This window comes from Mytilus trossulus, chromosome 13 (genome assembly GCF_036588685.1).
Source record: "Mytilus trossulus isolate FHL-02 chromosome 13, PNRI_Mtr1.1.1.hap1, whole genome shotgun sequence".
Classification (NCBI taxonomy): Eukaryota; Metazoa; Mollusca; class Bivalvia; order Mytilida; family Mytilidae; genus Mytilus; species Mytilus trossulus.
This window is the reverse complement of record NC_086385.1, coordinates 8428950-8456333: the sequence shown is the minus strand read 5'-3', so window position 1 is coordinate 8456333 and position 27384 is coordinate 8428950. Positions and strand designations below refer to the sequence as shown.

The 27384-nt window shown below is 32.4% G+C and overlaps 2 protein-coding genes across 2 annotated transcripts; one reads left to right on the top strand and one right to left on the bottom strand.

Annotated features, from left to right (window-relative positions):
* Nucleotides 1–6011: 6011 nt before the first annotated feature.
* LOC134694778 (collectin-12-like) lies at nt 6012–11774 on the top strand. Its single transcript, XM_063555829.1, has 4 exons — nt 6012–6170; nt 7278–7363; nt 8852–8945; nt 11363–11774. The coding sequence occupies exons 1-4, from the start codon at nt 6113–6115 to the stop codon at nt 11605–11607; spliced, it is 483 nt and encodes a 160-aa protein (XP_063411899.1). The 5' UTR covers nt 6012–6112; the 3' UTR covers nt 11608–11774.
* Nucleotides 11775–17414: 5640 nt separating this feature from the next.
* On the bottom strand, nt 17415–24856 carry LOC134694062 (perlucin-like). The gene is made up of 5 exons (XM_063555058.1): nt 24841–24856; nt 24525–24625; nt 22241–22361; nt 20939–21155; nt 17415–17518 (listed from the first exon to the last, which is right to left on the bottom strand). The coding sequence occupies exons 1-5, from the start codon at nt 24854–24856 to the stop codon at nt 17488–17490; spliced, it is 486 nt and encodes a 161-aa protein (XP_063411128.1). The 3' UTR covers nt 17415–17487.
* Between the last annotated feature and the right edge of the window lie 2528 nt (nt 24857–27384).

Genomic DNA, 27384 nt, shown 5'->3' with positions numbered 1-27384 from the left:
TCATTACAGGACAAGCAGATGAACTTGTTAACTCACTATTGAGGGACCTCAAGGGGAGGTCCAGGTAGTCATATACTCGCAAAACATAATCACAAAATAAATGATTTGCCAATATAATCACACAATCAGAAATGTTTTACCAATATAATCACATAATCATTTATTAGTTTTTAACAAGATGATTCAATAATAAAAAATACAGTCCTAGATTAAAATATTTCGTCTTGTAATATAAAAAACGACCAAGTACCTCACATAATCAAAATTCCTCTTAGAAGGCTCATTTGATAGTCATTTGGTGCTTCAAATTTTTTAAAGAAGATGACTATGATATGTGTCAAAGCAAGAAGAGCTTTTGTGTTGATATGCAAAAAACCCATCTTCATTTGATTTTCGGTTATAAATTGTTGTTATTCGAAACACTATGATTTTGCTTTTACAAGGCATATATTGGTTAGCTAACATCTGCATTTGTCACAATGTATAAGTACCGGGCCACGTCCACTTGTCTTGTTGTCCATCTGATGAGTTAAGCCTTTTTCAACTGATTTATAGTTCGTTCTTATGTTGTACTGTTATACCACTGTCCCAGGTTAGGGGGAGGGTTGGGATCCCGCTAACATGTTTAACTCCGCCACATTATTTATGTATGTGCCTGTCCTAAGTCAGGAGCCTGTACTTCAGTGGTTGTCTTTTGTTTATGTGTTACATATTTGTTTCTCGTTCATTTTTTTTTTACATAAATAAGGCCGTTAGTTTTCTCGTTTGAATTGTTTTACATTGTCTTATCGAGGCCTTTTATACCTGACTATGCGGTATGGGCTTTGCTCATTGTTGAAGGCCGAAGGTGACCTATAGTTGTTAATGTCTGTGTCATTTTGGTCTTTTGTGAATAGTTGTCTCATTGGCAATCATACCACATCTTCTTTTTTTACATACTGTATTTCGGATTTTTAAAGAAAAATGAAATCTGCACATTTTTTTGAAAAGTAAAAATTTAACAAAAACTAATAGGGGAAAATCAATGTTGGTATTACACCTTCATATTTCCCTTTTCTCTTTGTTTTCAGTAATTCCTGCTTTTTATGTTCTCTGGTAGGCTCTGAGGGATTAGACAATGACAAAGTAAACACCCACTTATAAGCTGTTTGAAGATCTAATATGGTGCAAATTTAAAAGCAGGATGTTAACATCATATTGATCACCGGTTTTTTTTCCAAATTCATAGAAAAGAGTACAGTTTGAAGCAAAGACGTACAGCCAGTTATCCCAATCAACGGCCCTGTAAAGGTGCATTTTTAAAACTTTCATTGTTCGAGTAAATATACTGAAATATACTGTGTATGTATTGATAACTTTTTTTTTTTTGAAATGCAATAAGAAAAATATGTATAGCTGCTTCATATGTTATAAGTTAATTATAGGTATAAATTTCATTTTAGTCCATTTTTCTAGAATTCATTATCTTGTCCTCCATGTACCACCCCTCGCCTCTTGAAATTTTGGTTCAAAAGTAAAAAATGTGGTATATTAGAATATGTCTGCAAAATTATATGTGGTTGAAGGGAGTTCCGCTGTTTATATTTTCAGAAAACTGACAGAGATTTCACCTTATTATGCCAAAAATTAGGCGTTCAGAAATTAATCTAAATGTATGACGTCAGAAATTCATCAATAATGACTAAATTGATCAAAATGTTTTATAATTGAAACAATTTGACATTTTAACATATGTTTTAGTATAATTATTGCAATTTCATTGCAGTTTAAACAATTAGAAATTTAGAGCCCAAACTATAGATGAATGAAATAACTTCTTTAGACTTTTTAAGTACAGTCGGTATTTGAGAGTTGGAAATGACAATTTCAAAAATGCATGTAAAGAAATGATTTCAGTCAATTGATTTGACATGTTTAATGTTCTTATCACAAGCAGAAAACCCGAGCCTTATTTGGCACTACCTTTTTCAACTTTTGATCCTCAGAGCTGTACAACTTTGTACCCCTTTTTTGACTTTCGAACTTTTATATCTGGGCGTATCTGGTAAGTCTTGTGTGGACGAGGCGCGTTTTTGACGTATTAAATTTTAAACTTGATGCCTTTTGTTATCTATTATTCATGTGTTTCTTTGTCTAATACGTTCTCCTATTTGTTTGTATTGTAGTCCTGTATCATTATGTTGTCATTTTAATGTTATATTTAACAATGCCATCAAAGTGCGAGGTTTGGCATGCCACAAAACCAGGTTCAACCCACCATTTTTTTTCTTTAAAAATGTCCTGTACCAAGTCCGGAAAATAGCCATTGTTATATCAAAGTTCGTTTCTGTGTGTGTAACATTTTTACGTTGTGTTTCCGTTCTGTCGTTTGTTTTCTCCTATATTTGAGTGTGAATTCACATTACTATAAGACGTGTCACGGTACTTTTCTATCCCAAATTCATGTATTTGGTTTTGATGTTATATTGGTTATTCTCATCGGATTTTGTCTAATGCTTAGTTCATTGCTGTGTGTGTTACATTTTAATGTTGTGTTGTTGTTCTCCTCTAATATTTGATGCGTTTCCCTCAGTTTAAGTTTGTTACCCCGATTTTGTTTTTTGTCCATAGATTTATGAGTTTTGAATAGCGGTAAACTACTGTTGCCTTTATTTACCTATTATGTCTGTTTGTTTTGTTCTCTCATCGTTGTCAATATAAAGGAATTTGATGCGACTGTCATACAAGTGAGAGGTTTAGCTAGCTAAATAACCAGGTTCAATCCACCATTTTCTTCATAAGAAAAAGACTGTACCAAGTCAGGAATATGACAAAATGTTATCAATTCGATTGATGTGTTTGAGCTTTTGATTTTGCCATTTGATTAGGGACTTTTCGCTTTGAGTTTTCCTCGGAGTTCAGTATTTTTGTGATTTTACTTTTGATGCAATCATTGATACGGTATGACATTGTTTATTGATTTTGTGCTTCTGATTCGGTATTTGATATATTTTGTAATTGTTCAGATTCAACCATCACTGAAGTGACATTGATTGTCGTAATAAAAAAATAGTAATAATATGCAGGTCAGGTGTCCAATCAATTCGGCTTAAAAGACTTTTTAATGAACGGAACAGAAAATTGTATAGTAGTTGTATTCTATCGTTTTAGATAATTCCATAAATCCTTGATGAATTTTATTACTACGAGCGTTTAAACTGTAAAAATTGAGAATAATTGCAAGACCAGATATATATTCAATACTTGAAATAGGGGCCTCGGTGGCCGAGTGGTCTAATTAGTTACTACTGTAATCACCAGCCAGTCAACACTGAGGTTGTGAGTTCGAACCCCGCTCTTACGGGTGCACTCGACTCCTATCCTAATTGACTAGGATTGTCAGTTTCCCTATCGAAGGTCGGTGGTATTCTCCGGACACTCCGGCTTCCTCCACCAATAAAAACTGGCAGCCATGAAATAGTCTAAATGCGGTTCTTAAAAGTAGCGTTAAAACACCAAAAATCAAAAATCAATCAAATACGTGAAATAGCCAGTTGTTCAGTTGACTCCTTAAAACAATTATTTACCGTAAATGATTTGTAAGGAGCTATTTGTGTCTGGGGTAAAACTATAGCAGATAGAAAGAAAACGTAAACAGCAACAATGATTCGCAAGATAAGATCTGCAAATTGGCCACCACAGTAGAAATTGTCAATAAATATCTTGAAGACGTTATTGCATATGAATTTGACCCGTGTTTACTTCAAAAACTATAGAAGGTAGGCATAAACTAAAAACAGAACAATTATCTTAAATTCAGGATGAGCAAAAAACAGAATTGATTTATGGATTAAACTACAATGTAGGAAAGTGGCCGTTGCGATAGACGCACATATTTTGTGAGGGGAGCAACAGCGCTTTTTATAGCCTATAGTTAGTGCTTATCACATTAATCTATCTTAATTTTGTTTAACTCAATGTTATTTAATGCAGATATCCGGGTGTTGAAAGAAATCAATAGTGCACCATAATTATCATGTACTATAAATTAGAGCTAATTTCCTAATGCTTGTAGAGTAAAACTTTGTTGGCTTTCTTGCTTTGTTTGAATAGACATTAGCTCAAGCAATGCAATAAGACTGACATCTGCAAACAGTATATATAGACAAGCAAACTTACACCTGTATATATTATATTTAAATTTGATTGAATGTTATCCCAAATGCAATTGTCAAATAAAACAAAACAAACAGGCTAACCAAAGTCTTACCCTACATGAATTAGAAAAATAGTTCGTATTTATTATCTCGGGTATCAATCTTCATTGATTGAAGAAAAATTGTGTTTTTTGTCGATACTTGATTTCGTCGTTCGTCTTTATGGCCGTTGTCGGTTTATGTTTGATTTTTGACGCTTGATTAACACTTGCAATTGCTATCTTCACTTTCTTTTTAACATACTTTTGTATACAACAAGAGGGACGAAAGATACCAGAGGAACAGTCAAACTCATAAATCGAAAATAAACTGACAACGTCATGGCTAAAAATGAAAATGACAAACAGACAAATAATAGAACACAAGAAACAACATAGAAAACTAAAGACTGAGCAACACGAACCCCACCAGAAACTGGGGGTGATCTCAGGTGCTCTGGAAGGGTAAGCAGATCCTGATCCACATGTGGCATCCGTCGTGTTGCTCATTTTATTACAAACCCGGTAAATGGTCTAATTTGGTAGGTCACATTAATCATTTTGTTAATGAAAAGGGAAGGAGATTGTAGCTACGAGGTATCAAACATATCCGATATCATCTGTGAAACGGTTATTCCATAACGGTCAACCAACTCGTGATGGCGTCCGTAAAATTTACTAGTAAAAACAATTTGTATTATGTTGAACATTGTTATGTTTGGTTCAATTATAAACCCTTTATCTAAGAAAGCAAGCTACCAAACAAAAGTAATAAATTGACAATATTATTATAATACTGCAGGAAATCAGGTAATGTAATCTTAAGGGAGTTCGCTTCTCAGTTTCAAAGTAATTAACTTTTCAAAACACTAGTTTATATTGATAAGGAATTAATAAAGGAATCCAAAGAGCAACAAAAATATTTGTTTTCGAGTTATGAGCCATTGAAATTTTGGCGGGAAAATATTATCGCTTGACTTTTCATAGCTTTATCATTGACAAGTTAAAGTTCTCAAAAACTGATAAAAAGTAATTAAAATTTTATAAGACTTTTACAGATGGCTTATCATTATACATGTTAAAGAATTTCAAAAAGACAAATGGGGTCACCGGGCAAATTTTTTAAAGGCATTCAAATGGATAAAAACAGAGGATTCCAAAAATCTGACAAAAAATCCAAAACATGACAAGCCACCTTCCTTAAATTTTAAACTACGTTTTTATTTGCAACTGTTCATTGTGTATGAGATGATTGAACACATTCTATGCAAAATCTTGAGATAGAGATTTTATGTAATTTAATTTTTCATTATGTAAGTTCAATCTCACAATATTGGGTTTTTGTCGCTTTCATTTCAAAACAACAAATTTGTCAATAAAATTAATATATCACAATCGTACAAAACCGTACTGCGTACTTCAATCGTTTAAATCGGATTAAAATCGAAACTTTAAACATTTAAGCAAATAAGAAATTAAAGCCAACTAATTTATGCAGTATAAATTGACGAAGGACATATACAAGGATATATGTGGTTTCCCGTATATCAAATGTGACTAGTTTTTAAATGCGTATATATATATCTATATAAAGCAGGTTTCGGAAACATTACGTGTTTGCCAAAACAATGGGCATCTGCTATGTTTTTAAATATTAACTCGTAAACGTGAATGAGCCACTCAGTAAAAGAGCTGTCAGAAATAAACATTTAAATAACACTTGAATTTTAATAATACAAATATGCTTGATTGACTTTTGATTTGCCCTATTGAAGATATAATTATGGGGGTGAACTGTAAGTTTTACATATTGAAATTACAACGAACATCAAACGGAAGTAGGTAGTGACAGTTTTATTCAACTAAATAACAACAATCTCATCTCTATAATAACTTTAGTGATTTTCCCCGACGACAGTCCAATTGCAGTGGGAAAAAATGTCCCTTTTTGCTATTTTGGTTTTTAGTATTGTAGTATTTAGCAATGCACTTCAAGGTAAGGTGTTTAAATGTAGCAATGCACTTCAAGGTAAGGTGTTTAAATATAACAATACCATTCTTGCAGTAAATCGCATCGAAACTAAACAATAGATTCATTAAATCGTTGTCAATATAATGGAATTGTGTGCGTCAGTCAAATAAGTGAGAGGATTAGCTAGCTATAAAACTAGGTTAAATCCACCATTTTCTACATAAGGAAATGCCTGTACCAAGTCAGGAATATGAAAGTTGTTTTCCATCCTTTTGATGTGTTTGAGCTTTTGATTTTACCGGTTGATAAGGGAAACTTCAATCAGTATTTTTGTGATTTTACTTTTTCCAAGAGCATATTTTATTCAGAATATGAATTAATGTTTGTAACACACACGAACACACAGTTGCATAGATGAAAAGAATTCTAAAAGAAAAACATACGAATATTGAATAGAAAAAATGAATGCCGAATAAATGACATTTACCGAATTGACATTAACAACAATACATTTGCAGCAAAAAGCGATCATACTGCCAAGACAATCACAGAAAAATTTCATATTTTGCATGATAAAGTACGTCTTTAAAATGTTGGTCCGAGGGGAACCTTCAGTGAACAAATAAATAAAATTATCACATTTTATCTAGATATCAGTGACGCTCAGATCAAAATAGTTATAAATGCAAACAAGTACAAAGTTGAAGAGCATTGTGGACCCAAAATTCAAAAAAAATTGTGCCAAATACGGCTAAGGTTATCCATGCCTGGGATAAAAAAAATCCTTAGTTTTTCGAAACATTCATAGATTTGTAAGCCAAAATAGTATAAAAATTACCATATAATTGATATTTATTTCAAAGTGATAAAATATTTCTGAAATATTTTACAAAGATATTCCGCTGATGAGATATAAATATTTACTCGGTAAAAAAAATCATAAAATATTGTAAAATGCTGTCGCAATTTTTAAAGAAAAAAATGTGATATTTCACATTGGTATATATATTGCATTTTTATAGGTTATTAAAGTTTATGTTATGCTATCAGTATTTAAAAATTAAATTATATTAAAAAAAACTGTTATATTGCGATTATAAACACATTTGTATGTTCTATCGTATCAACTAGATACTTGCAAGGCACCCTATCACAGAATAGCAGATGGCTGTTATTACTTCAGTACAGAAACTGTGGCCAGAGATGCTGCTGCATATGTATGTATCTTTTAATGGTTAAAACGAGTTACTTTCTATACTAACGTTATCTACCTCAGAAATAAATTACCTTAGCTGTAATTGGATTAGGTCCTCAATGCTTTTCAACTTCGTAATATATTTCGCCTTTTTAACGTTTCTGGATTCGAGCGTCACTGATAAGTCTTTTGTAGACAAAACGCGGGTCTGGCGTAAATGCAAAATCCAATCCTGGTATCGATGATGAGTTTATTTATTGAAATTCCTCGTTAAAAGTGAGTATTGACAATAGCTTGCTTGCAGAGTAAAAATACCAAAATGAACCATCCTATAACACATGGGGACGATGGAAATTTAGTAAATGGTTAGATCGATTTGAAAAGATAGTATATATGTTTCTGGAATACCAGCTTGTTCATGTTTTGTATATTGAGGATGATAAGTCCGTAAATCATGAAAACTAAAATTGTCTTTACGAAATTTCACGTTGAAAGGAAACAGAGTTCGTGAGACAAAAAACATTATTTAACTCTACTAATGATTCGGTAAAAATAAATATTGAACAACAAGAATCCCAGGAAAACAATATTTACAAACATATACATTGTTAACCCCGCCACTTTCTCTATGTATGTATCTGGAGCCTGTTACTCAGTGGTTGTCGTTTGTTTATGAGTTACATATTTGTTTTACGTTTATTTTTTGTACATTAATTGGGTCGTTAGTTTTCTCTTTTGAATTGTTTTACATTGATATTTTGGGGCCTTTGATAGCTGACTATGCGATATAGGCTTTGGTCTTCGTTAACGGCCGTGTGGTGACATATAGATTTTAATTTCTGTGTCATTTTTGGTCTCTTGTGGAGAGTTATCTCACCGGCAATCATAACACATTTTCTTTTTTTTTTTTATATTAAATAACCCCTAACGGGAAGGATTGTGCCTGATATTCATATGATGAAGACACAATCTTTCAATCAGGTTAATTGAAGTCTGGAGCTGGCATGTCAGTTAATTGCTAGTAGTCTGTTGTTATTTGTGTACTATTGACATTTTGTTTATTTTCTTTTGTTACATCTTCTGACATCAGACTCGGACTTCTCTTGAACTAAATTTTAATGTACGTATTGTTATGCGTTTCCTTTTTTACATTGGCTAGAGGTATAGGGGGAGTGTTGAGATCTCATAAACATGTTAAATCCCGCCGCATTTATGCGCCTGGCCCAAGTCAGGATCCTCTGGCCTTTGTTAGTCTTGTATCATTTTTAATTTTAGTTTGTTGTGTACAATTTGGAGTTGAGTATGGCTTTCATTATCACTGAACTAGTATATGTATTTGTTTAGGGACCAGCTGAAGGACGCCTCTGGTGGCGGGAATGTCTCATTGCATTGGAGACCCATTGATGACCGTCTGTTGTTGTCTGTTCTATGGGCGGGTTGTTGTCTCTTTGACACATTCCCCATTTCCATTCTCAATTTTACTTATTAACTGTTTAATATTTTAATGCAGGCAGGCTGTGTGGAGCGTGGGGGATATCTAGCGACCTTTGAAACTCTGGAAGAAGCAATGTTAATGAAAAACGAGCTTCTAAAAAGGAATAAAGGTATACTAACATGTATAGTAGACACTGTGCATGTGCCAATAACATATATAAAGGACTGATATGTGTTTCTCAGTCTTGAAATGATTTTATGCAAAATAATATGACTTATTACATTCAAATTGACTTATTATGAAAAAAAGAAATTAACCACACGAGATTAAGTATCGTAGATGTTGATAACTATAAGTCCTTGTACGGCTTTCAGAAATAGGCAAAACGCACCATTTTCTACATTCAGAAGGAATTGCCCGAACCTAGTTATGACTAAGACAGTTGTTACACATGTGTTTGATGTGGGGATTTTTAATTATTCCATTTGAAAAGAGATTATTCAATTTGAGTTAATTACCTTTGAATTCGATATTTGTTGTTATTTCACTTTTTCTCAAACTGGATAGCAAGCAATAAAAGGTCCTTACAGCCCTTGGATGGTGTAAACTTCCCAAAAAAACGTGTATGGTGTAATGGTGTATGGTGTATGGTGCAATGGTGTAAGGTGTATGGTGCTATGGTGTATGGTGTAAGGGGAATGGTGTAATGGTGTATGGGGAATGGTGTGATTGTGTAACGTGTGATCGGGAATGGTGTGAATGATGGTGTACGACATTTCATTAGTTGAAAACGAAGTTCTTTTTATTTTGTTTTTTTCAAATTGTAAACATAAACAATAATAATAATCTTAATATTGGAAATTTAATTGCATTATGGGTAATTTCGGATCGTGTAGATAGAATGGGTAATGGTGTATGGTGTAAAGTGTAAGGTGTATGGTGCAAAGGTGTAACGTGTATGGTGTAATGGTACAAGGTGTATGGTGTAATGGTGTATGGTGTATGGTGTTATGGTGTATGGTGTTAGTGGGAAGTTTACACCATCCAAGGACTGTAACTGGAAAATTGATACAAACGGTGCACAATCGACCTGATAATGTACAAAATGATTACAAAAGTAGCATTTGATTTTCAAATAAACTAACATCCTGACCTAAGACAATGTAGCCAAAATTAAACACTTGTTGGGCAACCCAATCCTACTTAACCAAGGACAGTGTTGTCACAAGAGAAAAAGCTGTAAAATCAATTGAAAACGCTTGAATCAACATACTGATAATAAAAACAAACACACATAGCACCAATTATCAAAGAGTTCTCTTAAAATAATTACTAAATGAATTTATTTTATTTAACCTGCAATTGGGTGTCCTACTATACAGATACAGCCCTACAGATATCGCTATGCTGTATCTGTATACTTTACAGATATCGCTTTAAAGCTCCGCCCACTGCCGGACTGAGTATTGTTTGAACCTGTGTGACCTCAGAATGTGTATTCCAGTTGCATTACAATGACGATGACAATTGTCGATTTCAAAACTTGAATGTGTATGATTGTGTTACTAAATCAACAATGTCAATTTCAGCATGCATGTTTAGTGAAGGTCAAGTCTGAAGCGTACGACAACTCGTGCACTTCTGTTTCAAATTTGACAATGTTTTGTTATTTGTTTTTACTGTTGAAATTAGTTGTTATGTTAAAATAGATAATTATTCACCTTGAGCGATGTATTATTGTTGACCATTTGAGATTCTTTTTTGCGATCCCGTCTTCAGCGTAATGTGTGATTTTGACATTACTACGCGGGCCTCAAGGGATAACAAATCGAAAATAAATGCTAAATATGTTAGTTTTTGTGTCTTTCAAAACACAAACAATATACAAAATGAATTGTAGGATAAAGACAATAACTGTTTAGTGTCTTTAAATATCAGCTGTATTTGTACTCGGCTCGAAACAGATGTAGTAGCTCGCTAGAAGCTCGCATACACCTTGTTTCCTAGCCTCGTACAAATACAGCTGATATTTAAAGACACTTAACAGTTATTGTCTATTTAATCAGTCTGCGATAAATCTGTGAAAATTTTGAAAATATAAGTATCGACAGCCAGACTTCAATTAACCTGATTGAAAGATTGTCTCTGCATCATATGAATATCAGGCACAATCCTTTCCGTTAGGGCCCGGGGTTATTTAATATAAAAAAAAGAAAATGTGAGATGATTGCCAGAAAGATAACTCTCCACAAGAGACCAAAATTGACACAGAAATTAAAATCTATAAGTCACCACACGGCCTTCAACAAAGACCAAAGCCTATACCGCATAGTCAAATATCAAAGGCCCCAAAATATCAATGTAAAACAATTCAAAAGAGAAAACTAACGACCCAATTAATATACAAAAAATGTATCACAGTAAATGAGTGATATGTCTTAATTTTCTGTAAACTAATGATATTAATTACTTTTAAAGATATCAAATACGAGACAACGTTCACAAATTTAGGACATTTAAAACAAAAATACATAAAATCTCTTAGAGGAATAAATGATATAACATTATATGATTCTGTATTGCTAGGTTTATACTATTATGTTGGTGGTCGTAACCTCAACAGGAACAATCCTGCTGGTGATTGGAGGTGGATAAAGAAAGGGGAAATGTTGAAGATGACCTACTTCATTTTCCCTAAAGGTCAGCCCAATGGGACACCCGAAGACCCACAGGAATGTATGTGTTTTGATCCTTATCTACATTACAATCTTAACGATTTTAATTGTGATCATGCTTCTGCAAGTAAGCATGCATATATTTGTGAACAATGAACAAAATCAAAAACATTGCAAACTGATTTCTTTAGTACTGATTATTTAAATGAATGAAAGTATATGCCATTGACACTTGAGTGTTTGTTTTTGGTTACAACAGCCTGAATGCGCAGTTTCTATAATAAAACAAGATGATTGAATAAAAAACCGCTTGTTTCTTTTAATATTTTATGATTCCTGTTCTCATTTTATATCCAAACCTTTTGCGTTATCATTCATAGATTCATCTGACAATTAGCTCTATCGATGATGCTCCCGCTTGCATATCATAAACAGTTATAAACGGACATAACTGAAGAACGGTAAAAGTGACACTAACCAATTGTGTTCTAACTTTTATGGTGATAAGTATTTTGTAAAAGTTTCATAATATTTGGTTGAGGCAAACAAAAGAAAGAAATACAAAACGAAAAATTCAGCAACTGTTTCCCTCTGTAAAGAGGCATGTCATGGAACAGTAAAAGTGACACCACCAAAATTCAAACTTGATCTGTATTTGGTGGTGTTAAGCATTGTCTATAATTTTAATAATATTTGGTAAAGACAAACTAAAGTTAGAGAACAGAAACTAAAAACTCAACAATATTTCTATTTGTAAAGGGGCATAACTCTTGGACGGTTTAAGTGACACCACCTAAATTCAAACTTAGTCTGTGTTTTATGGTAATAAGCAATGTGATCAGGTTTCATAACATTTAGTTGAGGCAAGCTTAAGATAGAGAACAGAAACCAACTTTTGGACATTCTGACGGACGGATAAAGGTAAACCTTAATCCCCCTCCGACACGGCGGGGGCATAAAAATATGTAAATATAACAATTGATTAAATTAGGCAAAATTCAATGAATGGTCATTGCACATGGTTGTCATGAAGGTTTGAGAATAAAAACAGTATATTATAGTTAGGACCAGCAAAATTTCTTCAAGGCCCACAAGGAAAATAATTATGTTTCGAGAACCATAAACAATGCATTTACTCTGCCGTATACAAATAATAATTCAGTTAGGTTTTAAAAAAAAATAATAGACAATCTGTCCTTTCCACCATATACAATAGAAACATTTACAAATTCTTATGTAGATCGTTGCCTGGTACATATTTCCTCAGATAGAACATGTAGAATTTGCATGCTCCCACCGTAGCAAACGGGGCATTAAGTTGTACCCTTGTCCGTAAGTACGTCTGTTCCAGAGTTATACCCTTTTACAAATGGAAAAAATTGCTGACTTTTTTGTTTCCGTTCTCTAACTCACGTTTGCCACAACCAAATGTTTTGAAACTTATACGCAATGCTTATTTCCATAAAATACAGAACAGTTAGAATGTTATTGGTGTTACTTGTACTGTCAATAAGTTATGCCCCTTTAAAATGGAAAAAAAATGCTGAATTTTGCGTTTCCGTTCTCTCTTTTTCGTCTGTCTGACATAGCTCATCTTACCCTGACCTCATTTTCTTAGAACATTGATAATGTTAAATTGATATGATACTTGTTTTAAAATCTTTACATAACACTTACAGAGTTTCAAAAGTAATTCAATGATAAATAAAACCAACCAGACATTTCAGGGTGAATCTTCTTGTTAAGCAGAGCTTAGTCTAGGGTTAAAGTTTTTAAAGCATCAATCTGTTTCAAAAACTAACAATGAGTTGCATTAAATTGATACTGTAACTTCTTTAAAATAGCCATTTTGAAAGAGAAAGTATACTGAGCTATTTTTTTTTTAAATGTTCATTAAGATTTGTTTCATAGATAATCATGTTATGCTCATTGTTGAAGGCTATACGGTGACCTGTGGTTGTTTATTTCTATGTCTTTGCTCTCTGGTGGAGAGTTGTGTCATTGACCATTACAACACATCCACTTATTTTTATACATAGATAGTAATTAAGTTTTGGATTTAACATTATTCTTTTTCACTGACATGCGTATTACCATTTTTTCAAACTTCTGAGAAATCTTACATATAATATTGCAGGGATCGGGTAAATAGACTGCCCTCAACTTCAGAAATTGTATTATGCTTTATTTTTTTAAATACTTAGTTCACAAGTAAACACAATGAGATATCACATTTTTAAAAAAATCGAAAAAGGGGGGGGTGCACAATACCCAGAGTGATGATTTTTCATTTTGTACAAGTATATCTTCATTTATCATATATTCTCGTTTAAAATTAACAAAATGTGTGTCAGAATTGAACATATAAATGCAATATTTTAGCTTTTTTTCAGTTCAAAATGTTTGATTATTCATCTGATTGGTAATCTGAATTTTGGTGAAAATTTACATTTTTTGACTAAAATTATTTTTTTATAAAAAAAAAAAACCACACGACTTTCTTTTCATTTCATGAATATATAAAATGTGGTCTTTCAAAATTTGTCCATGACATGTCATGTTATTGTTGGTCTTGGGAGATAAACCGATTTAAAATTTAGGAGTTTTTGAAATTTTTCATTTTCTAATTTTAACACATTTTTAAATGGAAACAAACTATTTAGTAAATTCAAAATTTTAACGTTTCTGTATAGTTTGGGGTTTAATACTGTAAATATACATATTGTTTTTACTGATAAACCTTATTTCTATGAGACTTTAGATTCCCTTATTTTATATTTTCAAAAAGGGTCTTTTTCACATATTCAGGCAAAATGTTGATTTGATAGTTACCATGGCAACGGGCATAATACAGGAAAAATAAAGACAGAATTTTACTCATCTACCAAAGTTCTTATGATATAGGGCAAAAACAATTACTTCTGTGACATGTCATGAATCACCTTCTGCAAGACAGGTACTTAAGTCGTTTTGTGTTTTATTTAATTGTTATGCGTTTGCTTGGTCCGATGTCTTGTTTTATGTTTATTTCATTTGGCTTCACATTACAGAAGATGTTTTGTTATCACATGTTCTAAAATGTTTGTATATCATTGTGTTAAAAATCTACACGATAGTCTGTCATTTATCAATTTTTATTTAAAACCTGGTCTGTTAATGTGTCGGATGTATAAAACCCGGTCTGTTAATTCGTCGGATGTATAAAACCCGGTCTGTTAATTGGTCCGTTAAGAGTTATGAATGGCAATAAAATAATAATTTTATTGCTTTATGGTGTGTTATCGGATCCAATAGGTAGTCTCAAGAAGAGCGGTTAAAATATACAGAAACAATACATTAACAATGAAACATAAAATATACGGTAACAACACATGAATAATGAACAATCTAGACAATGGGAATTAAACATTTATAAAATGGTTTCAAAAAGGGTTATATTAACGTAATATTAATTTCATTCAAGAATGGTCGCATATATCATGTGGATTATGTTTGAAAGTTACATATGACATCAATTTGTCCTCTACATTGGTAACCAGTATATAAATCAAAGATAAACGTCATAATGTAATTAAACATCAGTAAGTAAAATATATTGGGATGCTAGAATATAAAGATTAGAGAATGAGTAATGAGTAAGATAAATAAAATGTAGAGAAATGTGGCATCACAATTTAAAGAATACAGAAATAAACAACACCCCCAACCAGGAGCCTCATGGTATACACGAGAATCTGGATGGAGACGCAGAATATAGAATAATAGATAACTCATATCTTAGAAGATTTTTATTGGAAAATATTTGTGTTGCATGAACATCTTTTGTAAAAGTTTTAACTACTGGTGCATATAAAATCATCATCTTTAAATGTAGTAGCCTAGCTATAAGAAGCATTTGCTTGTTGAATTAAGTAGTATTTATAATAGAACAAACCATAAATCAAATGTTTATTCTTTATCATGTTTATTGATAGGCACTTTTTACCCTAGGGAAGCAACAAGTACATCTCCTAAACGTGTCTACCCAATCAGCAATATGACCGTGAAAGCGTCTTAACGGCGTACAATATTGGGCATGCCAGACATGAGTTTCGTCTACTAAAGACCAATCAGTGACGCTAGAAAACAACACAATGAATGATAAAATCAATTAAGAATTTAAGAGCATGGGGTCTACATATTCCCCAAGGTTTGCTATATCCGACAATTGTTCTCTAGAGTAGAAATAAACATGTGATAGGCAAATCGTCATCTAATTGAGGAAATTGTAGATGCAGAAGTAAAAGATACTTAGGATAACTTTAAAACTTATTAACTGATAATGCCAAGAACAAAATAAAAAAAAGTATAAGAAAGAGAGACAAATCAACAAAACACTACAACCGAATTAACAACAAGAATGTTAACCGAACTTAAATCAGAAGTTATCTCAGGTACTCCGAAATACTAGTAGTGTGCAGATCATGCTTCACTAGTGGCATTCATCCTCTTTGTCACTGGAAGAACAAAATTCGGTAATAATACTCAAACGGTAATGCCACAACTAGCGTTTTGTACGTTTTGCTATAAGGTATTTTAGATTAATCCCGAGTGACTTAAAGACTTTTATGAATTCAAAAGTTAATTTTTTTTCACATTAAACAAAAAGATTATATGAAGTTCCCTTGGATTATTTTGAACTCAATTACAATAACAACGTGGTAAGTCGTTTTAGATAGTCGTTGATATATTAATGAACGCAGGCTCAATACTCATTAGTTTTCTACATTAAAAGAGGGATTAAAGATACCAAAGGGACAGCCAAACTCATAAATCGAAAATAAACTGACAACGCCATGGCTAAAAATGGAAAAGACAAACAGACAATCAATAGTACACATGACACAACATAGAAAACTAAAGAATAAACAACACAAACCCCACCAAAAACTAGGGGTGATATCAGGTGCTCCGGAAGGGTAAGCAGATTCTGATCCACATGTGGAACCCGTCGTGTTGCTTATGTGATAACAAATCCGGTAAATAGTCTAATTCGGTAGATCACATTTATGAAAGGGAAGAGAATAGTAGTTACGACGTAAGGAACATATCCGATATCATTCGTGAAACGGTTATTCAATAACGGTCAACCAACTCGTGATGGCTTTCGTAAAATTTACGAAGGGATGATTTCAACTTCACCATTTAGAACTCTTGGTTTAATAGCTTCCTTGTAAGCAAGAACCATCTATCACGAAAATCATGATAGGAAATGCAAGCACGGGAATATCGTATCAATTGGAAGATATATACCCCGTATGCAGGTGCTTCTGGAATGTTGCTAGAAATGGAAAGTTCACAATTGGAAAGCTGAAATCATCTCTTTTGTCGTAAAGATTTGTTTTCAATCGACCCTCATTGTCAGTTTCTAGATGTAAATTATGAGGCCGACTTAAATGTATAGTGCATCCTTTTATAATGGTATTAAGATTATTAAATATATATCAAGATATATTGTTGTCTGCTTGACACATCCCAAATTTCCGATTTCAATTTTATCATTAAAGAAAGAAAGAAGAGGAATACTTGCCAACAAAAAAATCTCCATCAAAGAAAATAGTTTCCAAAATCACACAATGATAACTATTTACCAAACGTTTGTATTTGAATGTTTGGTTGTTTGTCATCTAGTTTTTTTTTGTTTTATATTTTGTTGTTTTGTGTTTTATTTTATTTTGTGTAAAAGGTTTTTTTGTTGTCTTATAATTGAAAATGACATTTTTAAATCATAAATAGTTTTTGCATTCAACAGCCTAAGTCAAGAAGATGATACAAGGAAAAAATAGAATGAACAATTTAAATAGTTCACCAAAGTTTTTAATACATTCACATGAAGTCAAGAAGATAACTATTATCAATTTTTCATACGAATTTATACCATAAAATAGAGCTGGATTATACCAGATGGAGTGGCAAACTTAAAGGTCGAAGTAAAAGTGGCTATTCTTGCATCCAATTGATCAGACACATTCAATGCTTGCCAATCTTTAAATTCATTTATCCAATTATGCTTCCTGAAGCTGGGAATCTGTAAATGTATAAAAAGGGAAAAACCAATTTTAATTAATCAGTTATATACATTTTGTAAATCTTCTAAATCTTTGACAAGAAAACAAAGTTAGGATATTCTTAATAATATAAGTAACGGGAGTACATCATTTTCGCACACCTGAGTACACTACTGTTGAGCAAGTTAGTCATGTAGGATGTTTACTTTGAATGTAAACACCATTATATGTACAACAATATAAATAAAAATACCGAATTCATGGAATAAATAGGAGAAAATCTCAAAATAATTACAAAAAAAAAACGTTAGACTTGATCAACCAATGGAACGAATGACAAACAACAGTTATATTACTGATTTGGTATAGGAGTTGAACGCTGAACATAGTGATTTTTAGCCTGGTTGAATAGCTAGCTTAATCTTACAGTTGTAAGATACTTGTTTAGAGTATGGTTAATAAATAAAGGCAACAGTAGTATACCGCTGTTTAAAACTCATAAATCCATGGACAAAAAACAAAATCGGGGTAACAAACTAAAACCGAGGAAAACGCATTAAATATAAGAGGAGAACAACGACACAACACTGAAATGTAACACACACAGAAACATTGTCACCATTGACTCAGCAACAAAAACAAACATAATTCAACATGCAGACATCTTATACGTTCTGCTATTTCACATCCAATTCTTTTTATGGTAGTATTCTTTACAAAATGTTGGCATTCACCTCATATGCTAAGAAAACCGTTAAACAGACTTATAAAGAAGAGATATAGTTACAATACTGTTGTCAGTTCGTTAATGATTACATGTTTTGGCTTTAATTTTGATTCTCATATAGGGTCTTTGCATCGGAAATAAACTAAATTATTCTAAAACCAGGTGTTGGCATGATACGGGTTATGTTCTTCTCATTTTATGATGGTATATAACTAAACCCCTTACGGTAGGGATTGTAATAAATACTCATATGGTGTAGCAGCAAGTCACTAACTGCTAGTCGTCCGTTGTTAAATAATGCATCATTGTCATTTTGTTTAGTTTCTTTTGTTACCTATTCTGACATCGGACTCTGAGTTTTACTGTGCGTGTTGTTGTGTGTTTGGTTTATATGCATTGGCTAGAGGTATAGGGGGAGGGTTAAGAACTAAAAAAAACATGTTTTTCCCGCCGCATATTTGCGCCTGTCCCAAGTCAGAAGCCTCTAACCTTTGTTAGTCTTATAAAATTTTAATTTTAGTTTCTTGTGTAAATTTCGGAGATAAGTATGACGTCCTTTATCACTGACAATTTTTGTTCAGGGGCCAGCCGAAGCACGCCTCTGGATGCGGGAGTTTCTCGCTGCATTCAAGACACATATATGGCCTTCGCCTGCTGTCTGCACTTTGGTCGGGTTGTTGTCTCTTTGACACATTCCCCATTTCCATTCTCAATTTTATAATGGCTTATACTGCACTATTCGAGCAGTCAAAATGCGTTTACTGTATATTTTTTATGTCATATACAGCGATTCACGGATGAATTTTGTGTAGACAACTAGCTTCTGGCGAATCAAATTACAAGCGTGGTACCGTTTATGAGTTTTTAATATCATGATTTTGCTTTTTTAGCCTCATTGTGAAGTTAAATTCAGTCTTGCAACAAGTACCTGAAGGTTTAGTTTGCCAAGAAGTCAGCAGATTGTACAGGTTTGATGAGATCCATCAGTTACACATGACATTGCGTAAAACAAATAATTTAATATCCCAAAAGGCTAACCTAGAACTGAACATATTTTACATGATAACCTGAACACTGTATTTCATTTCAAACAGTTACATTAGGTCATATGCTAGTCTGATTTAATAACTATCTATGGTTAATAAATTTGGTGATGTCATTTGAATGTATTCTAGGTGTTACGCAGTTCAAGTTATCAATCTTAACTGTTTGTCGGTGTTTTCTGCTTGAAATTTTTCATATTAACCTGTCTTTGTTTTGTACTTGTAGTTTGTATTGTCTTCTGTTGATTGTATCTGCGTGTACGCTTTCCTGTTTCTGTGGTTGTTTTGAGCTTAAAATTTGTCATTACCTGTGTTTGATTAGTACATGAAATTCATTGTTTTCTTCTGCATATGGTATTCAAATGTACTCTTCCCTGTTTCTGTGTTTGCGTCGAGCTTGCCCGTGTTTGTTTTAGACATGTTGTTTCACTGTGTATTATTCTGTTTCCGGTATCTATATACAGTGTGTTTTGTGAATGTGGAAGTGTTGCACATATTGTATTGTATATTTTTCTGTTTACGGTATCTACGTGCACTGTTTTTGATGTGTCTGTGGTTGTTTTGAGCTTGAAATTTGTCATAAATTAACCTGTGTATGTTCTGTGTTTTAATTTGCTTATGATGTCTAATTGCACTCTTGTTTTTTTCTTCACTGTATGACATTTTTAAATTCCTTGTTGATTGCTGTTAGTATTTCGTATTTCCTCTTATTGAAAAGGTAGCATTGCTGTCACTGATGTTTTACTGTAAATCCCGTCCCTTTTGTATGGGATTAAACTTGTAACAACAATTTACTCCTATTCAATACAGTCACCATTACTGGATTCATTTTTTTCCCGTAGGTACCAATTTTTGTGGATTGAGAAAAACTTATTTTGTGAATATTTGATTCCGCGGTGAAGCCAATCAATCACTTCATACAAAGCATATAGATAATTTGCTATTTGTTGAACATTTTAGTTCGTGTTCCACCTGTACCTACGAAACCCGTGAAAATTGGTATCTTACCAATAATAATGAAGCCACAGTAACATGAGCAGATAAATATGAGAAATATTACTATTTATAAGGAGAATAGCTTGACGGAAAAAATTAAGAATTAAATAAGGATGAACTAAAGTGAAATTAAATAAAACAAGAATTTAAATTAAATTGATAATATAAGCTGGAAGAGCATTAGTTCGGGATCAAAATAAGCAGAAACAAATTGATAGGTCATAGAGCTCCTTTTCAAAATATTTGATAATTTCAAAATATGACCTGAAAAACCTGACGCGGATCTAACCTTATATTTGCTTTGGTATTATTTGGGTCTAAAATCTAAAGTTAGAAAATCAAGAATCTGCTTATATTTAGGTGAATGACCTTTTAAGTGCTATTAAGTCTTTTATGAACAGATGTTATGGTTATTGTGCAAAATATTTTACCTTGTATCGAAGGGAAAGCACCAACATCTGACTCAAATTCCAAAACTCACCATAGTAAATAATTTAAATTACTTACTCCGTTTCACAGATGACAGGTGATACAAAGGAACAATAACAATGAATCCACAGTAACATATACAAATACATATACGAAATATTACTAACGAGAATAGATTGACGGATATAATTAAGAAGTAATTAAAAGTACCTACTAGTAATTAACAATTAATTAAAATTACTTACTCCGTTTCACAGATGAAAGGTGATAAAAAGGAACACTCTTGATCGTTCCATGTTCCATGTGTGCCATAAAGCCAAGACAACACCAAACAGTTTTCACCTGTTTCCCAGTTATCTGGATCCCCTGGAAACCAGTTGGTGTATGTCAAGTCTTTTCCTGTTGATGCCCATACCCATACACCTTCAATAACTTCGTCTGTTCCTCCTAACCAAAAGTCTCCTAAACCATTCAGAATATTATTTAATTTCTTTATCTCTCATGAAAACATCATGAACAAAAATACGTAACGGCAAAGTCCATAAGACGTTACAAAATCATAAGATCTATATTAGGATATTGACAACAAATGGAAGTTTTAAAGCTCTTGTAAGGTCGGTAAAGTTAGTTCAGGGGTATACCGCCATCTTGAATTATACAATAACAGTAAACAAGGGACGACATTAGTATAAATGACATTTTTTGAGTGGGAGCTCACTTTTTTCCTAAGCCGCGAAATACAGCAACTGGACGACGTCATATATCAAACGTTGACGTCATTTGATTTATAACGTAACACCAGGTATGCGATACGGGGTATGCAATACAGGATAGATGATACAGACTGGAAAAAAGAACCTTTATTAGATATACAAAATTGCTGTATTTTATACTAAATAAATGATAAAGGAGTAGATCCAGTAAGACCTTTTTTTTGGCCCCAAAACATAGCAGTTTTACAAAATTGTTAAAATGTAAATTTTTAACTATTTATTAGAAAGTAGAATGCTTCTGCTACATTATTTTGATCCATTTTTGACAATACAATGCACATATATCTTGAACTAGCATCATTAAGTCATGCTAAAATACTGAAATCTTCACAATTTTAGCATTTAAGTAAAATTTTAGGCAGTTTTTGTCTTAAATGAAAGTAGCCTCATTTGTGTTCATTCTTAAAATTGAAATGTAAGTTGTATTTGATGATTATACATAACAAATTTGAAGGTTAAGGATAAACACGGATGCGGCCACTTTCTTTTTTGACAAAGATCATCTGAAAAGTGAATTTTTTGGCATATTTGATAGTTTTTTGGTCTATTTAAGCTTGAATCGAAGCATTTTTTATGACTGAATCAGATAAAATCTTTCACATTTACTAATTGAATCAATTGAAATGGACACTTAGTTGATTAAAAAGTGTCCAAAATCTGTCGTCAGATGAACCTGAAATTTGAGGCCAAAATCGGCCCTTACTGGACCCGCTCCTTTCAATATCACATTATCAGAGGGAAATATATGATCGGATATAAAGAGTATAAACATACTATCATTGGTGTCCCTTTTTCCGATTCCATTCTTGATAAGTTCAATAGTGTCTGTTAAAAAGGCATTTTCTCCTCTGGTTTCTATTATTGCTAGATGTGAATTATACGTTCTGCAAAAACTCTGAACAGAATCGATGATATTATTTTAAGACGACAACACCATGAAAATGAAATGACATTAAATTGCTACAAAAGCAGATTCAATGAACCATTTTCTACACAAGAAAATGCCTGTACCAAGTCAAGAATATGACAGTTGTTGTCCATTCGTTTGGTGTTTAACAGCTTTTGATTTTACCATTTGATTAGGGACTTTCCTTTTTGAATTTTTTTCAGAGTTCAGTATTTTTGTGATTTTACTTTTTATTTCAAGTCTTCTACAAGTGATGTTAGTTTTGTAGGTGTGACTGTTTCTTTTTCTGTCATTACAATTTTGGAACTGATTTAAGTGGTTCATAACATTACGAGAAGAGGGCTCTGTAAAAATCAACTGCACGTTTTATATACGTTCTATTTTTCATGAAATATTAATCTTCTGAATAATAAAACATACTGTTAGTAAGACTGCTATTTTCCCACAAAAAATTTCCGAATAAGTGTGAGTTTCAAGTTGTTTGTTTTCTACCTTTTTGTATTTTTGTCATATGGTCAAAGTAAACATTTTGTGAAAATTCAATGAAAAGTGAACGAGCCAAATTAATTTTAGTGAAGGTGTTAGGTACCACCTTGATACGTGTAGGTTAATATGGTGTGTCGTGTTCGTCTATGAGTTATTTATATATCATTAAAATGAAATGAAGGTTAATAGAATTACATACTTATAGAAAGATGTTGTTAATTTGATTAATAAAAGGGGAGATAGAATGCCAAGAGGGAATTCACAAATCAAAAGTTCAAATAATAATGCACAACGTCATGATCAGACCGTACATGTACTTGTTACCGAAATTTAGGACACAAAAAAACAGATACTTTGTTTCTCTTGAACAAGCAATACATCCTCTCATTTTAAGAATTGATTGATACAATTTTTAATTTCCACAAGTATAACCAGTTCTCCACCTTTCATTTGAAACCTTAATAACTAAAATATATTCAAAATTGTAATATGTTTAAAGCTATGCGTATTACCAAATTGAATGTTATTTCAACTAATCGGGCGAAGCTTACGTTTTAATTTGCATAGGGACAGTCTATTCGAAGATGTGTGTGATAAGGATTGCCGTTTTAATTATCATTACTGATATCTAATATACTATCAGTGTCACAAAACCGATATACCAAAGAGTGTACGATATACGATGAATAAAATAGTTAAAAATTTATATAATTTATATGTGCTAAAGCAGAGTATTTTTAAGTATCGGCTATCGTGTTATTCTATTTGTAACTTTTCTGATTGTGAGACTTATTCCAAACGTGATTTATAAAAAAAAACATATACAAAAATTAAATACTAAGACACTATAATTTCTTCCGTTAATATGATCAATTCTTTTTGAAACTTATCCCTCTGCACCCTCCCCCTTAAAACATTCTGAATATAAGGTAGAAATGAAGTATTGCAAAATGTTATATAATGTCGTCATAGTTTTACTTTCATATTCTCAAATTCCAAAATGTGACAAATTTTATATGTTTTTAAACTGTGATTTACAAAAACATCAACGGCTGTGTCTCATTAATTATTTCGGGAAAAACACATAGTGTTAAGATATATGATGATGAGTTGTGAGTACCAATGGGACAAGTCACAATTTGGTAAAGTAAACCATCACAGTACGGTCTTCAACATGGAGCATTTTTCACACCGAACAGCATATATAAAGGGCCGCAAACTTTGCTAGCATTAAACCATTTAAACGGGAAAACCAGCGGTCTAATCTATATATAAAAAAACGAGAAACGAGAAACACTTATGACCCACATCAACAAACGACAACTACTGAACATCAGAATTCTGACTTAGGACAGGTGCAAACATTTACATATTTGAACCGGATCATTGACCATAACTGAACACTTCATTCATTTATAGGTTTATCCAAAACGCCTGTCTTTAATAAATGGACTAGTCTATGATGAGCGAACTGGTTGAACTCTGACCATTTCAGTGTAATAAATCAATTTATAGTAACTATAATCCGGTAAATATGTACTACCCTTTACGTAGGTTTTTTTTTTAGCAGGCCCAAATTAAGTGGTGATACATATTGCAAAGTCTACCGGATTATTTTGCTAAAAAATCAATCGCTCGCAAAAAAAAGTTTGTTACAATACTCACCCCAGCATCTATCCATGTTTTCAGTGTGTGACTAAAGAAGTAGCAAGAATTTCCATAATGAAACCAACCTCTTAGACATTCCGAGTGTGCACAAGAAATTACTAATGAAAATTCAAAAAAAATAAGATTAAGTGAAACCTGTTTGAACATGTTCATCCAAACCTCTTTGGGACTTGAGTTTAGTTTCGGTTTTGGCCGATGTTCGGTTTAATCAGATTCACAACGCATAGAGTTGGTATGACGGTACTTCAGAATATTTTTGGTTTATATAGGTTTTCGGTTTTGCAGGATTCGGTTTCGTCAGGTTTCACGGTACCTATATTAGCTGTCATTTTTATTTGAATTCGAAATGCCAAGTAAATGCTTTTAGTTTTTTTGTTGTTTTTTGCTATTTAATAAAATTTGTTTTTATTTTTAGTGAGTTTTTACATTTCAATTTTTTTATATGAAATAAGTGAATTTAGTTTTTTCTTCTGGCTCACATCTCATTATACAATGGCTTAATTTTCAGAATTAACGTATGTATTGATTTTCGACTCGTTCATATATAGAGAATATCATATGGCTTTTTCAATATCGCATCCGTATCAACCCGAGACACCAATATAATCCCAAGAGCTCTGCTCGAGGGATGATATTTGTCAAGGGTTGATACGGTGTGTGATATTGAAAGACCCATATCATATACACTTTATCATATATATATATACCTCAAGTAGATGTTTTTTTTATGTGACATGACGTGATAGAGATAAGGAGGTTTGAAATGACGTCATACAGATTATAGGTTTGACATGACGTCATACAGATTAGGGATTTGATAAAGACTTTGCAACAGTGATTGTAATTGATGACGTGACATCATACAGATTAAAGGTGTGACAAAGCTTTTGCAACCGTGCTGATATCGATATCATCACGAGTGGCTGATACAGCACGCTTGCCAATGATTGTATTACATATACAATTTATCTGTATTTACTACTAAGTATATAATAAATATCAATAATACTTAATCGTTTTAATCAGGGAACAGTATATCTATCAATATATCAATAAATAATTCCTTGTTCTAATGAATTTGTGCTAACAACTTGAAAATATGCTTCCAAAATGACACGCATTTTGTAGCAATATTTTTGATCCATTTGTTTTACTATCTAGCTTTTTTTAGTTTTGAATGTAATGGAACTATATATAGAATCTTAATTGGCTAGAAAGTTTCATTTTCATATCGATGGTCGTTGGTTTTCTCCGAGCACTCCGGCTTACTCCAACAATAAAAAAAACCCATTCTAGACCTATTCTTATAACCTGTTTTAATTTCTTTAAAATACTCAACCAAAGTCTAACATGTATTCAACCAATTATTTAACCAGTGTCTTTCCATCTTAATATTGTGACGTACTATCATTTAAGTTGTTGAATTGTTAACCATACGTTTTCGTAAATTATAAAATTAAAGAAAACTTTATTTTGTATGCATATACTGAGCAATTGCACTCAAATGAATGCCAGTGACCTATAATAGCTACATGTAATTCTACGACTGGTCTTCACTATTTGCTATAAAAATCGTGCAATAACTCGAACATTTGAACATTTGGAATTTATGAGAATTTAATTGATGAAAACATGGTTCCGCAATGAAATGAACATAATACATGTACTAGTAATTATTAAAGAACTGGTAATTCATGGCCGTATGACATTGGTATGAAATGCGGCAGCGATAATGACAACGCCTACGGCTCACTCATTATCACTAGTCAATACCATTGTCCTAGCTGTGGTTTGTCCGTATATTACGATAATGACCAGTTTTCATTAAACTATATTATGTTTCGCCACATCTTCTTATTAAAGCAGTAAATTCATCATGTTATTTACTTACAAAATCCAACTAATAAAATCATGCGAAAATCCATAATCGTTCTAATGTGAATGGCACAATTATGTCACGATAGATAAGACTTAAGGAAATAATGCAACGTATCCTTACTTTCATTACATGATAAGCACACACTATTTAGGATCCTTAACGGGATGTCCAAGTAATCATAACATCACATTTTTTGGGCCAATATTTTCACATTAATTTTTTGAAACAAGATAATAAACAAATCTAAAAATACAGTCATTAATTATGGAATAATGAAAAAATCATGAAAGATTTGGTCAGGTTATCAAATCATTACTATAAAACGGCCATGCAATCGCATAATCAAATACCCCATGCAGAACCTCAGTATTGTGGATTGTGAAAGAATAACTTGATGCTTCTAATTTTACTTAAAAAGTCAAAAATATATGTTTATGCTCTCATAACTTTTGTGTTCATATTGGAAAAATCATTGATATGTCTATCTTCTTTCAAATTTCTGTTATAAATTGAAGTTATCCGACATAAATACCAACACCTTCGTCCAAACAAAATAACGTTAAAGAAATGCAATGACAAAACGTAAAAAACAATAGTTTAAGGAAAAATCAAGAACGAACGCAGGTTCTCCGAAAGGTAAGAATTCCATGTTTGAATAGTCGTAAAAGGAAGGACATGCCATGTGGACTGTTGTAAATAGTATAATTACATTTTAGCAAGAAGCAACTGGTACATATGAATTATTGACCTTTTATTGTGTATCTTGAAAAGTTTAAATAATTGTGATTTGGTCACATGGTTTTAATGACAGATTTAAATTTACACAAATTAATAAGAGTGACGTTTCTCTTGTCATAGGTCAAGTTGCAGTTTAAGCGTTTGCTGTTTGTTGCTGTCTGTTACCCTTTTTTATATATCTTTTATAGTTGTATTATAAATCAGGCATTTGATTTTGTTTTAATTTCTTTTATATATTGT

Bases quoted from the DNA above. Each gene is read 5' to 3' on its own strand.
- LOC134694778 (XM_063555829.1), top strand. From the start codon at position 6,113: ATGTCCCTTTTTGCTATTTTGGTTTTTAGTATTGTAGTATTTAGCAAT. The intron at 7,364-8,851 runs GTATGTATCTTT...ATTTTAATGCAG, and splicing joins CCAGAGATGCTGCTGCATAT to GCAGGCTGTGTGGAGCGTGG. The intron at 8,946-11,362 runs GTATACTAACAT...CTGTATTGCTAG, and splicing joins GCTTCTAAAAAGGAATAAAG to GTTTATACTATTATGTTGGT.
- LOC134694062 (XM_063555058.1), bottom strand. The intron at 22,362-24,524 runs GTGAGTATTGTA...GATTCTGTTCAG, and splicing joins AAACATGGATAGATGCTGGG to AGTTTTTGCAGAACGTATAA. The intron at 17,519-20,938 runs GTAAGTAATTTT...ATACATTTACAG, and splicing joins CCTTTCATCTGTGAAACGGA to ATTCCCAGCTTCAGGAAGCA.